The sequence below is a fragment of the Rhineura floridana genome, chromosome 1 (genome assembly GCF_030035675.1).
Source record: "Rhineura floridana isolate rRhiFlo1 chromosome 1, rRhiFlo1.hap2, whole genome shotgun sequence".
Taxonomy (NCBI): domain Eukaryota; kingdom Metazoa; phylum Chordata; class Lepidosauria; order Squamata; family Rhineuridae; genus Rhineura; species Rhineura floridana.
This window is the reverse complement of record NC_084480.1, coordinates 320,310,133-320,325,363: the sequence shown is the minus strand read 5'-3', so window position 1 is coordinate 320,325,363 and position 15,231 is coordinate 320,310,133. Positions and strand designations below refer to the sequence as shown.

The window sequence follows — 15,231 nt, the reverse complement described above, 5'->3', positions numbered from 1 at the left end:
GGTCGCCTCATCTCAAAAAGGATATTCTAGAGTTGGAAAAGGTTCAGAAGAGGGCAACCAGAATGATCAAGGGGATGGAGCGACTCCCTTACGAGGAAAGGTTGCAGCATTTGGGGCTTTTTAGTTTAGAGAAAAGGCGGGTCAGAGGAGACATGATAGAAGTGTATAAAATTATGCATGGCATTGAGAAAGTGGATAGAGAAAAGTTCTTCTCCCTCTCTCATAATACTAGAACTCGTGGACATTCAAAGAAGCTGAATGTTGGAAGATTCAGGACAGACAAAAGGAAGTACTTCTTTACTCAGCGCATAGTTAAACTATGGAATTTGCTCCCACAAGATGCAATAATGGCCACCAGCTTGGATGGCTTTAAAAGAAGATTAGACAAATTCATGGAGGACAGGGCTATCAATGGCTACTAGCCGTGATGGCTGTGCTCTGCCACCCTAGTCAGAGGCAGCATGCTTCTGAAAACCAGTTGCCGGAAGCCTCAGGAGGGGAGAGTGTTCTTGCACTCGGGTCCTGCTTGCGGGCTTCCCCCAGGCACCTGGTTGGCCACTGTGAGAACAGGATGCTGGACTAGATGGGCCACTGGCCTGATCCAGCAGGCTCTTCTTATGTTCTTATCTCTCTCTCCCCCCCCCCTTAGTTTCTTTATGAGCTCCTGAGGGGCTATTGGCATGCATGTTAACAACTCCCCAGAGAAAAAAGCCTGGGAACCTCTTTTCCCCAACGCCACCTCCACAATTCAAGGATTATCCTTATACGGCCGTGCTGCCTCCCTCTCTCTGACGCCTCTACAGGGGGAGCCGCAGGTATCGCGAGACTTCTGTCCAACTTCTCGTAGCCGTTGCCTGCTTAAAAGAAAAAGCAGCTACTTCGATGGCGTCTGCAGAATTGGATTAATTCATATAAAGCCTTCGAGATCAGTTTCTCCCTCTTTACCGCGTTAAACGCCGTGAGCGACGGAAAGCACGACGTCGTTTTGCCATGAACAAAGATGGCGTCTCTTTGTCGCTGAGTTGAAGTTCCCTGAGTTTGGAGCCAATTGAAGCGGGGCTGCCGTTAATAAGCATGGCTGCCATCGCGGAGGCCTGTGAGGGAAACATGCCTCTTTCCTTCGCGGTGTGGCTGGGGAATCCGGTAAGCTCTCCCACCGAGGGGAGGGGGGCATCATTGTCTTCCGCCTCATCCCCCCCCCCCGGTTCTTTTATAGTAAGGATAGGGGAACGTCTATACCACCCAGCCGTCAGGGATGATGGGAAATGTAGTCCAGCAACGTCTGGAGGGCCCCGCAGGTTCCCCATCTGGGGTGCAGGGGTGCAAAAGGAGGTCTGGGCCCCTCCGCTGCTCTTGTGTAGAAGGGGGGAGGATTAACTCCAGAGGTGCAGCTTTTCCCAAGCCGAGAATGACATGCTCTGCACCTAACAAAACTTCGTCTCTGAGGCCACGCATGTCAGGGTGGTGTAACAACATTTTTTAATTGACGTTACTTTGTGATAATAGTTAGAATCGTAGATTTAGAAGGGGCTTGTAAGGCCATCCAGTCCAACCCCTTGCTCAGTGCAGGAACCCAACTTAAAGCAGACCTGTGAGGTGGCTGTCCAGCTGCCTCTTGAAAGCCTCCAGGGGTGGAGAGCCCACCACCTCCCTAGGTCATTGGTTCCATTGTCGTACCATTGTAACAGTTAGGAAGTTTTTCCTGATGTTCAGCCAAAATCTGGCTTCCTGCAATTTGAGGCCATTATTCCGTGTCTTGTGCTCTGGGACAATCGAGAAGAGATCCCGGCCCTTCTCTGTGTGACAACCTTTCAAGTCCTTGAAGAGTGCTATCCTGTCTCCCTTAAATCTTCTCTTCTCAAGGCTAAACATGGCCAGGTCTTTTAACCTCTCCTGACAGGGTTTTGTCTACAGTCCCTTTTACCATTTTAAAAAAACGGAGTCCTGGCTGTTTGCATCGGGTCACCCTAGTTGGGGCCTGGCCAGCTGCCTCTCACTTTCCCCTTCTCTTGTCCTGTCGGTACTGAAACTTGGGCAAGGCCCATAGCTTCTTTCCTTGAAAGGATGGAAAAAGTGTGTGTGTGTGGAGGGACTGGGTGACCTGGGGCAGGGACTCTTAATCTAAGCATTTTTTCTTAGCCAGGAGGGCCTTAAGATTGCTGTCTTGAAGCTGCTGGATGGCACTAAGTTGTCTGCTAGCTTTAATATTGCTTGATGAGAAAATACCTTTTGCAACCCTGTTTTGCTGTGGTATCTGTCCACTTTTCTGAAGGAGTCTTGCCGCTGGGTTTCACACAGAAAATGTGTTCTTGTTTTTCCTCTAGTGCGAGAGAGTAACGTGCCCTTATGATCCTAATCATCAAATGCCCAAGTCTTCCCTGGAGAAGCACATGGTGTCCTGTAGGCTGAGAAAACTGGAGTACTCTAAAGAAGAGGAGGTAATACTCTTTTCTAGTCTTCCTTTTTAGGGTTATTCATATTCTGGAATGGAAGCGAAACTTTTTAATTCTTCTTGAAAACAACGGTGGCTCAGTCAGGAGGAAGGACTGGGGTTCAGTGGCAGAGCATCTGCCTGAAACCCTGGAGAGCTGCTGCCACTCAGTGTAAACAATACTGAGAACAACAGACCAATGGTCTAACTATTGTCCATGCAGTTGTCCATGCTCTGGTAACCTCCAAATTAGATTACTGCAATGCACTCTACATGGGGCTGCCTTTGAAGACGGTTCGGAAACTGCAGCTTGTGCAAAATGCAGTGGCCAGATTGGTAACAGGGTCCAGACGGTCCGAACATATAAAACCGATTCTGGCCCGCTTGCATTGGCTGCCTGTATGTTTCCGAGCTCGATTCAAGGTGCTGGTTTTGACCTATAAAGCCTTACACGGCTTGGGACCACAATATCTGATGGAACGCCTCTCCCGATACGAACCCACCCGTACACTACGTTCAAGATCAAAGGCCCTCCTCCGGGTGCCTACTCCAAGGGAAGCTTGGAGGGTGGCAACAAGGGAGAGGGCCTTCTCAGTGGTGGCCCCCAAATTATGGAATGATCTCTTTGACGAGGTGCACTTGGCGCCAACACTGTTATCTTTTCGGTGCCAGGTCAAGACTTTCCTCTTCTCCCAGGCAATTTAGCATGTGTTTTAAATTGTTTTTATATTGTTTTAAAATTGTGTTTTTAATTGTTTTTAAAATATGTGTTTTAAATTGTATATTTGTTTTAATGTTTTTGATTGCTGTAAACCGCCCAGAGAGCTTCGGCTATGGGGCGGTATACAAGTGCAATAAATAAATAAATAAATAAAATAACTAAATATAAGGCGGCTTCCTGTGTTCCTGTTTTTGAAATCTCTGAAATGGGCATCCAGGGTATGTTCTTCTGAATAGGCTAGAAAAAAATGGATTCATCTGACGTCATTTTAATGCCAAGCGACTGACAGGTGAGTGGTCTGACCCACCTATCAAACTTGACTATGAAGGGTGGGGGGAGAGTTCCCTATTGTTGTGTTATGGGAACTAGTTTGTTTAGGAGTTCTTGTGAGTTTCAAAATGGATAAATTATCTAACTTGATTATTTAAATTGGCCTTCATTTCTTGATTATTTAAGTCATGGTTTAACAGTACAACCCTAGCCATGTCTACTTAGAAGTTAGTCCCCTGGATCTAAATAAACCCACCCTGCTTTTAAATGACTCTGCTAAGTCCGATAAAGACTGCAAATGAAAAGGACTAGATTAGCAATGTGGTGGGTCTGTGGTTTCAGAGTTGGACAGCCACCTGTGCGATTGAGGGTAGAATGGAATATCTGTTAGTAATTGCAATGATTACTGAATGGCCTTTTTTATCTTGTAGGCTGAAATGTATGACTCCACTTTTTTCTATGAGAAGGCAAAGATACCTAGTGTACAAATGGGTGAGTGTGTATGTGAATATGTGCATACAAAGTACAGCATTGCACAGTCAATATAGCAGGTTGAAGTTCTTATGAAGTTCTTATGAAGTGCTTAAGTCATATTGTGTCAAAACAGTGGACTAGCTTCTCTGAAATGTGTTTGCTGTGTTGCTGTCCACTGATTTCATGATAGTTTAGTTCAAGGAGCTATGAAAATGACCATAGGGAAAGAGTGCCAGATGTATCTAGAAGATTTTTATGCTGGGAATAATTTTATATTCACTTTTTACATGCTCAGTAATTGTATCTTAAATTTCTGATCTCTGAACATGAACGGCTGTTAAAACCATGCCAAGTGTTGTATGTGTGTAGTGGCCATTGCAAGTTGAATAATCTGTCTTTAGACTTCAGAGGGGACCTAAATATTGTTAACATTCTTATATGTCCTCTTTTATTTTGTTGCAGACAAGAATTTACAATTTTACATTATTAAAGAGGCCACTACTAAAGAAAGGGGAAGTTGTTGTCCAGGTGAGTGGAGGCTACGGCAGGTTGTCACAAGCTGCTGCATTTGTGGGCCCATCACCATCCTTCTGGAGTAGAAACTGGGGTGCATTTGTGGAGGTTCTGGACTGACACCATCCTTACTTCCTGTCTGCTTTGTATGCAGGAGAATGTTTCGATACAGAGATCTCTCACAGACTCCTTCCCTCGGAACTCCATAAAAATGCTTGTAGTTTTAAGGCTCAGTCATTCCCTGTTTAATTCTTCCCTTTTGGTGGCACACAGCTTAATCTATGTCAGTGAACTAGATTCTGAACCATCCAGCATGACTCCTTTTGCTAAAGATTCCTACAGCATTTTTAACATGTCATATAAACAAGAAGTGGGTCATTACAGCCCCTGTTTTACAAATGGAATGTAGGCTATGTATTGTTGAAAGCCAACCAGTGGGATCATGACTGAGGTGGAATTCAAGCCTAAATACAAACCATCTAATGTGCATTACTGTAGCTGAGGGGAAAAGCATGTTACTGTGCATAACGTTTAGTTCCGCCCACAGAGTGAGTGCCTTGTCGAAAGGTGCTTAAAGTGATGGGAAGCCTCAGACAATTAAGCTAAGCAGCATTTTGCAGAGAAATGTAAATTGTGCCTCCTCCCACAGTCATTCCTAATCTGACTTGGGAGAAAATTTCTTGCCTCGGTTTAAGAAAGGTAGTAGGTCAGATTCTAGGCAAAACCCATCTGCTGACCCTGGCATCAGTCTGCATTGAGTGGCAGAGGTGGGATAGAAAGTGGGGCTCTGTTGGTATAAAATTGTATGCCTTGTGTGGCAAACATACTGCATTTCTCCACCATCCTATTTGCATTTTCCTTAGCATCTAGCATTTCAGCTCTTGCTAGTACATCAGGAAACTGAATTTCTACGAGCTGCTTGTGTTTTTCATGTTCCTGTAGTTCAGAATGCTTGATTGTTTGCACATTCTAGGTGCTTATTCCTCCCTGCCTGCTGAAGTTCCACTAAACCACAAGCGTTACGTCTGTGACCTGACACAAGCCGACCGCCTTGCGATCTATGATTACGTCCTTGTAGAAACAAAGAAATCAAGATCCCAGCTGACAGAAAATGACAATGATCTCTTCATAGATTTGGCAGCAAAAGTCAACCAAGGTCTGGGGGAAATTGTTGTAGCTGTACTCTGTGTGATATTTGAAAATCACAAAACTTGTGAAGTGGGATTTTGTACTCTTGCTGAGGCATTCTTATCCCCCCCCCGCTGTCTTGAATAAGGCCTCCTTTCATCCCACCATCTGTCTTGTGCATGATGTTACTCTTTAATGCCCATGTAAATCTAGCAAAGACATGGAAGCCAATGTTTGCACTTGATGGAAGTCCCATTAAAATTATTGGTACTTGAGCACGTGCTGCTTTGTGCTGCATTACAGCCAGTTGACACTGCAGTTGAGCAGCCGTCTTGTCACCTCTGACAAATAGAAATTGCTTCCAGGCAACCAGGCTTGGTTCCATTGCTGAGACTGAGGTTGCAAGTGTCAGAGGCACAGCCCTCTTCATTGTCCCCTCATGCTGATCTAATTTCAGTGGAGACTGTGACCATATGCTGATCTTGGGCAATGATATTATGCCCTATGTGTAAAGTAAAGCTACTGTTTCTAATGTAATAAAATAACCTTTTTTGGGGGGGTCTTTAGATGATGGTCAGAAAGGTCCCAAGTCCCATCTTGAAATTCTCGCAGAGATGCGGGATTATAAAAGACGACGGCAGTCCTACAGAGCCAAGAATGTCCACATTACAAAGAAATCCTACACGGAGGTGAGCTCTTAGTAGCTTAGGAGACAGTGTAGCTTCTTGCAGGACTTGAAAACACCTCTTTATTGGCATAAAACCCTCCATGTATTAAACAACATACGTTGACAGGAACACTTGAATTCAAGTTGTCTTCCAAGGAGGATTGTATTTTCTGGAATTTAATGAAGTGCAGCAGTCTGGCTGTCCCAAGTCGAGAGAGGCACCTGGGATTATCCTTTGGCAGCAGCGGGAGGAGACAGGTGGAGGGACAGAGTGGCAATCTCTCAAATAGGGGGCAGATTGCAAAGCTGGTTTAAAGTTTTGCTGTTCATGTGGAAGACTCTTCCCATTTTTTGGTTTTTGTTTTGCTTTTGTGCTGGCTGTCATGGTTTAACTTATAGCTGCATACACACCGTACATATAAAGCACATTCTTCCCTCCCCAAAGAATCCTGGGAACTGAAGTTTACTCCTCACAGAGCTGTGGTTCCTAGAATCCTTAAAAAAACTTTCCAGGATTCTTGGGTGGGGGGGAATGTGCTTTAAATGTATAGTGCTTTGCTGCTTTAGTTAGATCTACATATCTGTTTTAACTGGGAGTTTTGCCTGAGAGAATTTCTAGTATACCCAACAGTTTAGGCTAAGCTGCCTTACAATATGCATTTTAAGTAAGTGTTCCATCACTGGAAGACAGCAAGAGTAGTATAGTGGTTAGAGTGTCAGACTGGGATCTGGGAGGCCAGGGTTCAAATTTCCACTTGGCCGTGAAGCTTACAGGGTGACCTTGGGCTAGTCATGGTCTCTCAGCCTAACTTACCTGACAGGGTTGTTGTGAGGATAAACTCAGGAGGGGAAGAACTGTGTTAGCACGCCACCTTGCGCTCCATGGAGGAAAGGTGGGATATGAATATAAGAAAGAAAGAAATCCTCTTGTTCATTGTCTGGTATGCTCTCCTGCCCAACTGAGCTTCCACAGTTTGCCTACTTTCATGCTCTGTGACTTCTTCCCAGGTCATCAGAGATGTGATTGGGGTCCACATGGAAGAGCTTGCCACTCATTGGCAGGAGGAGAACAGGGATGCAGAATCTTGTGAAGATGAAAACTCGTCTCTTTCAGCAAAGTCTTCAGGAAGGTAAGCATTTGTCATTGCAAAATAGCCACAGGAACACTGGTGAACTGACAGTGTCGTAAAAAGCTGCATGATAGTATCATTGTTCTGTCACCTCCAGAATACAGATCTACAGATCTTGTCCAGCAGCGTGTACAGGACAAGTGAACAAGACAAGGCTGGGAGGGGGGAAGGGATGATGATGGTGCCTTTTGAATAATGAGTTTGAACAGAGAGAGAGACGGGGAGAGAGAGAGAGACAGTGCTATGTCTACAGCAGAGGCAAAAAACCAGCAAAGCTCTGTTAAGAACTGTATGCAGCCCAAAGGGGCTTTCAGCACTTGAAACCTGCATTGAAGGGGCCCTGGTATGACTTATCTGGGGTGTTTGCTCTGCCGTTGTAATTCTGTAGTCCTCCTGCCCAGCTGCTGATAGCACCGTTGCAAATGTACTGTAAATGCCAGAACTTTTGTAAGTCAAAGCTGACAAACCTACATGTGTCACAAGTGCTCAGGTGCCAAGGCTTATCAGAAAGACATGCTGTGGGGAGGAGGGGCCTCCCTGCACTCCAGCCTTTGGGGAAGACTAGAGTTTGGAGGCTGATTCAGAGAGAACGCTAAACCAGCTTTGGATCCTTGGGCTCGCGTGCTCCAGCTTTACATGCTCCCATTGCTTCCCTGCCCTGTAGGGAACTATAGTTTGCAGTTCAGACAAACCAGCGAACTGGCTAGCACATGCCCACAAAGCACGTTAAACATTAGACAAGGGCTGTCTTTGTTGGTTTTTCAGTACTTACTGAAGACCTTCCTCTTTCAACAAGACTTTTAAGTGGAGATCTTTCCCAGTCTGTTTCTGTATTGGAATTGGAATTTAGATGTTTTATCACTTGTTTGCCGCCCTGGGGTTCTTTGGGAGCAAGGGTGGGATATCAGTTTAATTAGTAATAATAATTTTGATCCTGGAAGTGGTGGGGAAGAATGGGAGGATCAGAATAGTAGGGGCTTGTTCACAGAGCATCCAGTCATGGTTTGGTGTTGCATCTGAACAATCTCTAGTCAATATGCGGATGACACACCAATATGCGGATGACACTCAGCTCTATCTCTCGTTTAAGTCTTCACCAGAGTTGGCTTGGAGACCATGTCCAAGTGCCTGGAATCCATGAGTGGATGGATGGGAAGGAACAGGCTGAAGCTAAATCCCGACAAGACCGAGGTACTGCTTGTGGGAGACAGGGGTAGGCTGGGTCCTGTTGACCTGAGGCTTAATGGGGTACAATTGCCCCTGAAAGACCAGGTCCGCAGCCTTGGGGTTGTTCTTGATTCCAGGCTGTCCATGGAGGCTCAGATTTCGGCAGTGAGCCGGGCAGCCTGGTACCAACTACACCTCATACGTAGGCTGCAACCCTACCTCCCTGTTCATCAGCTCCCACTGGTAGTACATGCCTTGGTCACCTCTCGATTAGACTACTGCAATGCGCTCTACATGGGGTTACCCTTGAAAACGGTCCGGAAACCAACTGGTACAGAATGCGGTGGCTCGTTTACTTACAAACAGCCGTCGCCGTGATCATATTACACCAGTATTGTTTAATCTACACTGGCTTCCAGTAGTTTTCCGGGCCCAATTCAAGGTGTTGGTGTTAACCTTTAAATCCCTATACAGTTCCGGCCCGGTTTATCTGAAGGAGCACCTCCAGCGTCACCAACTATGCTGCCCGACAAGATCAGCCACGCAGGGCCTTCTCTCAATCCCACCAACAAAAGTAGCCAGGTTGGTGGGGACCAGAGAGAGGGCTTTTTCGGTGGCGGCCCCCACTCTCTGGAATTCTCTCCTGTTCGATCTCCAGCATGCCCCTTCCCTGGATACTTTCCGCCGAGCCTTAAAAACTTGGCTGTTTGGTCAGGCCTTTGGGACTATCGGGATGGGCTAATTATATACTCAATGCCCATTACTATGTACTGAATATGCTGCTATTTTGTTACTGTTGATTATCTGTATTTTATTGTATTTATTGTATTTACTGTATTACTGTATTTTATTCAATTTAATATGTACGTCGCCTAGAGTGGCTTCGGCCAGATAGGCGACCTAAAAATTAAATTTACATTTTACATTTACATTTACTAGTCTTCTAGCTGTGTTGCCCCTTCTTTGTGCAGTTATGCCCCACTGTTTCACAAACGTTTTAACCAGTGCTTTTTTGGAGAAATAAATAAATGAGGTGCTGGTACTCATACCTTGAGTGCCGTTGTTGCCATGGGCAGCAAAAAACCTGAGGAGATGGCACTCCGTACTGCTGAGTACTATCACAAAAAAGCACTGGCCTTAACTGACTTTTATGTTTCTCTTTGCAAGTGAACATCTCTAGGGATTGTATCCAAAGCAGCCCCAGCGGAGTTCAGCCTCCAGAGCTGAATGTGAGGGGGTTGTAGGGGAGAGGTGGAGAAAATTCTGTTTGGCTGGCACACGTCTCTTGTGTTAGCGGAATGGGAGCCTTGGATACCGCCCTAGGGCTGCCTCGTACACTCTTATTCATGCCTTTCCTCTCTTTCGTAAGGAGTGGGGAAAACAAACATGTCCCTCTTCTGCAACAAAGATACTCTCCTTCCCTCCACTGCTGTACCTCACTGTGACATGAGGAACAACTCATGCTAATGATATTTGATTGGGGCTAGCACACCGTGCTAGAGGAAAAATCTCTCTCCTATTGTAAGGGAAAGGCTTTGCAACTTTTAAGAAAAAACAAGGCAGAAGTATTTTGTATACGTGATGATTAACCAAGTCAGCATCTTTGCAAGATGGTTAATGACTAGCTTGCTGACCATATAAAACCAGATGTCACAGCTTATTTCCGCTAAATGAAATTATCTGCATTCTAAAGCAAATTATTCTTTCTTTAGAAAACATGAGCGAAGGTCTGCCTCGGTTGACTCAAGGCAGTCTTGTGGAAGCTCAAAGGATTCTGAATATTCTAGACGTAAGGGAAACTCCAGCAGAAGTCCAGGCAAAAGAAAAAGAAGCCGGGAAAGGGAGCGAGACAGAGATTCCCGAAGGAAAAGAGAGAGGCAAGTACTCTCCTTGCTCTTTGAGTTCCGGTGAATGATTATGGCTGTTATGCCACAGTATTGATCAAACTTCTTATAAAGTGAACATGCCAGAGAGTGGCTGGCTTGGAAATAGCACAATATGCTGCTGACGCACTGCTAAACCATTGGATCAGTACTAACCCAAAGCAAAAAAAAGCACTCTTTTTTGTTCATTCATTTACTCTGGTTTTATCCCTCCTACACTTGCCAAAAGTACTACAAATCTGATATTGGGGGTCAGGTAATCCAGTTAAATTACAGTTCTTTAAAAATGATGTGTTTAACAATGTCAAATTTAGGCTGCACCCGTAAGTGGCTTGGGGGCCAATGTGAAGATAGCTTAGCCACCTTATCCTATACCCTACCTGGCTGCAGATGCCAGAGTGGAAGTGAGGGCAGAGCAGCAATCTTGCATTCTTCCATTCATTTCCTGTTAAATTCTTTTGTTTGATCTTTGTTTTCAGTATGTAAGTGAGTGAGTAAGAGAGAGATTTAGACACTACTCAAAAGTACATCTAAATTTTCCTCATTTGGAGATGTGACTGGGGAACTGGGATGGCTTTGGATCCTTTGAATCTCAGCTGGTTCCCAGAACACCCCTTATTGCTCTCCCAAAATTGGCTGGGCTAGTAGCCAGCAATGTTGGAGCAGTAGGCTCTGATGTTGGATCTCCCTCTCTGAACTATCCTGTGCTCCCTGAGAGACCCTCCCAGGGACCATAGGATTGGACCTTAAATATAAAACAATAACAACAAGGCATTCTATGAGCACTAATACTTCATACTACAGAAGTGCAACTGTACAGGGATGTTATCTCGGTTGGTGTCATGAAACCCTGATAAGCTGGGCATATTTTCCTTCAATTAAAAACATTGTCACATATGAAAATCATTTTTAAACAGAGTTCTAGAATGATCAATCGTTCCTCATGTTGGCAAAGTAGTTGGTGTAGCATTAACTGAATTTATTCCCCTCACCCTTGAATTGGGATCTAATTCACCTCAGTGCCCTTTTAGTGAAACCCTTTCATTGCAGGAGCACGTATGGCTTATGAAGTTAACACAAATTGGAGGAAAAAGGTTTGTTTTAAAAAAATCCCTTGGAGCAAGTTAGGACTCCCAAATGCACAGAAGGAGAAAAGAAATCCTCATACTAACTACCAGAAGTCCAATTTCCGCATGAAATTGCAAGATTAAGATTTAAATGTCATTTTCAGAAGTGTATTCTTCACTAGCTCTCAAAAGCCGTTTGTGACATCCGGACGTCTCTTTAAATGCTTAGGTACATATTACACACTTTATAAAAGTATGCTAAATGCATATGTGTCTCATGTGTGTGTAAACAGAATGTGAGGGTGGTATGTTCCAAAATTCTCTTCACCCTAGTCCAGCCTGCAGTTTGCCCTATGAGGGAAATATACTGTATTCTCTGTCCAGGGAACAAACAGCAATCTGTATGGGGACTAGAGGAGACTCTTAAAATGGCATGAACAGCAAAGAGTTTAAGCCTACCTACTGTGCTGCTGCAAGCAAATTCAGTTTCCTGCAGCTGCAATTCCATTAAAACTGATCTCCTGTGTAGTGTGTAGTTTGGCCTAAGATCAGCAAAAAAGACGAGGTGCTTACTCAAAAGATCCCCCTATCTAAATGTGTGTAGTCGCATGTGGAAAGATGCAAGACTAACAGGAAATGAATGTGAGCAATGCACAGCGATGGGTATCTGAGCTTCATCTTAATGGGGATGAAGACAGAAGGGTTCAGTCATACCCTTCACGGAAAAAGGGAGATTTTGAGGGAGATGGATCACTTTTCTTCAATATATCAAAGTGCTAAAATCTTACATAATGATCTATTTTCTTTTATTTCAGAGATGAAGACAAGCATCATAGTCACAAAAGAAGAAAATAAAACTTAATGAGAGTATTAAGAGTATGCAGAAGTCAAGCAGTGTCTGTTTCATCCCAATAGCATCACTTTGTGGCAGTGACAACTACGCCGTGCTGTGTCAACTACGTCATCCATTTATAAATGTCATGTAAAAATTCCTATCCCAGTTCAACTTCCTTTACTGAGGAAGAGTGGAAGCGAGATGTAAGGATCACAGTATGGGAGGGCAAAATGATCCACTTTGTTAATAATAGAAATTACCACCAACACTGCTGTTTCTTTTATTGCTCTGTAGATAAAATGTAGCAGTAAAGGGCAGGAAGAGTACACAGCACATAACTGATTGAGCCGGATTCTAGAGATCAATGAAAATGGTGTGATATAGCTTCGGTTTCTGCTTGGTGCTATCTCAGAATGGTGGCTTCCTTGCAAACTAGCTGGTGATCTTGCTTCAAACGGAAATCATGTTAATGTGTGTGTTGGGGGGGGGGGAGAGCGCATGCCTGGTCTGTGCTTGAGTTAAGGCACCATACTCCATGGAAAAGCTGTCGCTAGCATGCCTCTTTTCTGTAGTACCGCAGTTTTTCACATCAGTTTTTCTCCACATCTGGATCATCTGTCACTTGACCTGTATCCCCAGTTGTTTGTTCATAGGTTGGTTCATAGATTACATTGTTTCTTTACCTGTTTTTATATATGTATATCTTTTAAAAAACACTACAGCACTATACAAATATAATAAAATGAAGCAAGTGGAAAACAGTTGAAAAAAGACATTTCCTTTTAATATGGGCTAATAATCATGGGCAGGAAAAATCAGGCGACATCTTACATTGCCATTCGAAGCAAAAGCATCAGAAGAAAACAAAGTTGGTAGCCATACTTAATGAGCAAAGCTGTAATTATTTTCCTTTTGTGCCTTAACCATGACTCAAATATAGTTTGTATGCATGGGTTCTGTTCCTTGTTGAATCTTTGTCACCTTTGTTTGTCCCAGATGAAATCTTTTAATCTTGGGTATGGATTTGTTTGCTCAAACTTTTCCAGTTCACTTGAGATCCAATTTTATACGTTGCTGACTCTGCATGGCTCATAATATAAATTAATATTAAGAATTGCTAAGCACCCTCTTTTTTTAGGAGCACATTTGGAACTGAAGGCAATTCTGGGTTTCATATTGCTCCATATGAAAGCCATGCACAATTCTGCTTTGTTCTAATCTGAAGGCATCCATACTGAACTAAGCACTATACTAAAATAAAAATGGCACATTTTGCTTTGGCATTTGATTGGAAAAATATAGGACATTAGTCAACTAAGTCATCCTCAGAGTAGAGCCATTGAAATCAATGGACTTAAATACGTAGCTTAAGGCCATTGATTTCAATGGAGTGAGAAATGCCAAATGTCCACGCTGGATTTAGAAAGGGAAGAGGTACCAGAGATCATATCACAAACATACATTGGATAATGGAATGGACCAAGGAATTTCAGACGGATTCACTAGAAAAGACAATGCTGGGAAAAACAGAAGGGAGAAGAAAAAGAAGGCCAAACTAGAGATGGATTAATTCCATAAAGGAAGCCACAGACCTGAACTTACAAGATCTGACCAGGGTGGTTTATAACATACACACATACACATACACACTTCCCAGGATTCCTTGGGGAAATCCATGTGCTTTAAAGGTATGGTGTGTACACAGCTGAAGTTTTATTGAAATGAAATTAATCTTTATTGCTCAGAGCCATAAGCTACCACAATTAAATATATGTAAAAGGAAAATACAAAATACATATTCAAATACAAGTCATATTTCAACAAAACACAGTTCAACAACATACAGTAACAGAACAATGCATTTCAAATAAAGTGCTTTGAAATCTGTAATATGAAACCTATATGAAGGAAGCCAGCACTGACAGGAGGATGATCAATCACATTCTTCCTCTCCTGCTTTCCCCCTTCTTTTTGTCCCAAAGGTTTTAACTCAACTAATTCTAATTTACAAGGGGATGTGGTTTTTTGAACGGCTTCCAAAAGCTGACACTGCTTTTGCTAGGTGATGGTAGCAAAGCTGGATTAAGGTGGTTGTGGGCCCTGGTGCAGTTCCCCAAAAAGGAACACCCAGAATAAAATGTAGAACTCTTATCAAATTAAAATTTATGTATATGTATTTGTGTACCACAACACAAGTATACACCTATCTGAATGGTGTGCTATCCTGATCATAATAGCACAACAATAATAAAAAGGTAGATTGTACATTAGAAAAGGCCCAAATAAAAAGAAACATTGTAAGTAGGTGCCTGAACATTAACTCTATGGGTCCATGTCTAATTCCAGTTGGTGTGAAAATGAGTCCCACAAAACTGAAGCTGCTTGTGGCAAAATATCTCTATTATATTGTCTTGACTTAGAAGTGGGGCTTCCCTTGTTTTTGCAGCTGCAAAGTTATTATGTTGTCAAAGTCTACTCTGCAGAGGATTTGTTTCGGCATTCATCAGCACCAAAGGGTTCAGCCTTGTCTCTAGCACGCTTGCCTATAGTTAAATTTTCTACGTGTGAAAATGATCTTTCAGCACTGCAGCAGCTAGGCACAAATAAATTCGGAGTTCAACATATCTACACTTAGAAAAACATTTTGTTATCTCACGTAATTTTCAGGGATTGCTGTGGCATGCAAGACTTTCACAAAGCTTTTAAACGGAAGAAATTCTTCAGGAAAGGATTTATTGAGGTCTTTTTTTGGGTAATGTTCCTGTAAATTTGCACTGAGGTTGCTTTCGTTTGACACTTCATTAAAGTTGCTGAGGAATCCAAACTTGCCCAGTGAAGGCAGGAACTCTTTGATTGGATCTATCCTGAGTAAGAATAAGTACAGATCCCCCTCTTATATACCCAGTCGATCACTGCGCCTCCTGCAGATACCATCTTATCGGGAG

At 43.4% G+C, this 15,231-nt stretch overlaps 1 protein-coding gene across 1 annotated transcript; it reads left to right on the top strand.

The window, feature by feature from the left end:
- Positions 1–663: 663 nt before the first annotated feature.
- LOC133375484 (U11/U12 small nuclear ribonucleoprotein 48 kDa protein-like) lies at positions 664–13,215 on the top strand. Its single transcript, XM_061607117.1, has 9 exons — positions 664–1,143; positions 2,325–2,438; positions 3,854–3,914; positions 4,359–4,424; positions 5,383–5,565; positions 6,105–6,226; positions 7,213–7,334; positions 10,214–10,378; positions 12,267–13,215. The coding sequence occupies exons 1-9, from the start codon at positions 1,075–1,077 to the stop codon at positions 12,304–12,306; spliced, it is 942 nt and encodes a 313-aa protein (XP_061463101.1). The 5' UTR covers positions 664–1,074; the 3' UTR covers positions 12,307–13,215.
- The last annotated feature ends 2,016 nt before the right edge of the window (positions 13,216–15,231 follow it).

Coding starts and splice junctions, on each gene's coding strand:
- LOC133375484 (XM_061607117.1), top strand. CDS start 1,075: ATGGCTGCCATCGCGGAGGCCTGTGAGGGAAACATGCCTCTTTCCTTC. Junction 5,566..6,104: donor GGCAGCAAAAGTCAACCAAG/GTCTGGGGGAAA, acceptor GGGGGTCTTTAG/ATGATGGTCAGAAAGGTCCC. Junction 7,335..10,213: donor TCAGCAAAGTCTTCAGGAAG/GTAAGCATTTGT, acceptor TTCTTTCTTTAG/AAAACATGAGCGAAGGTCTG.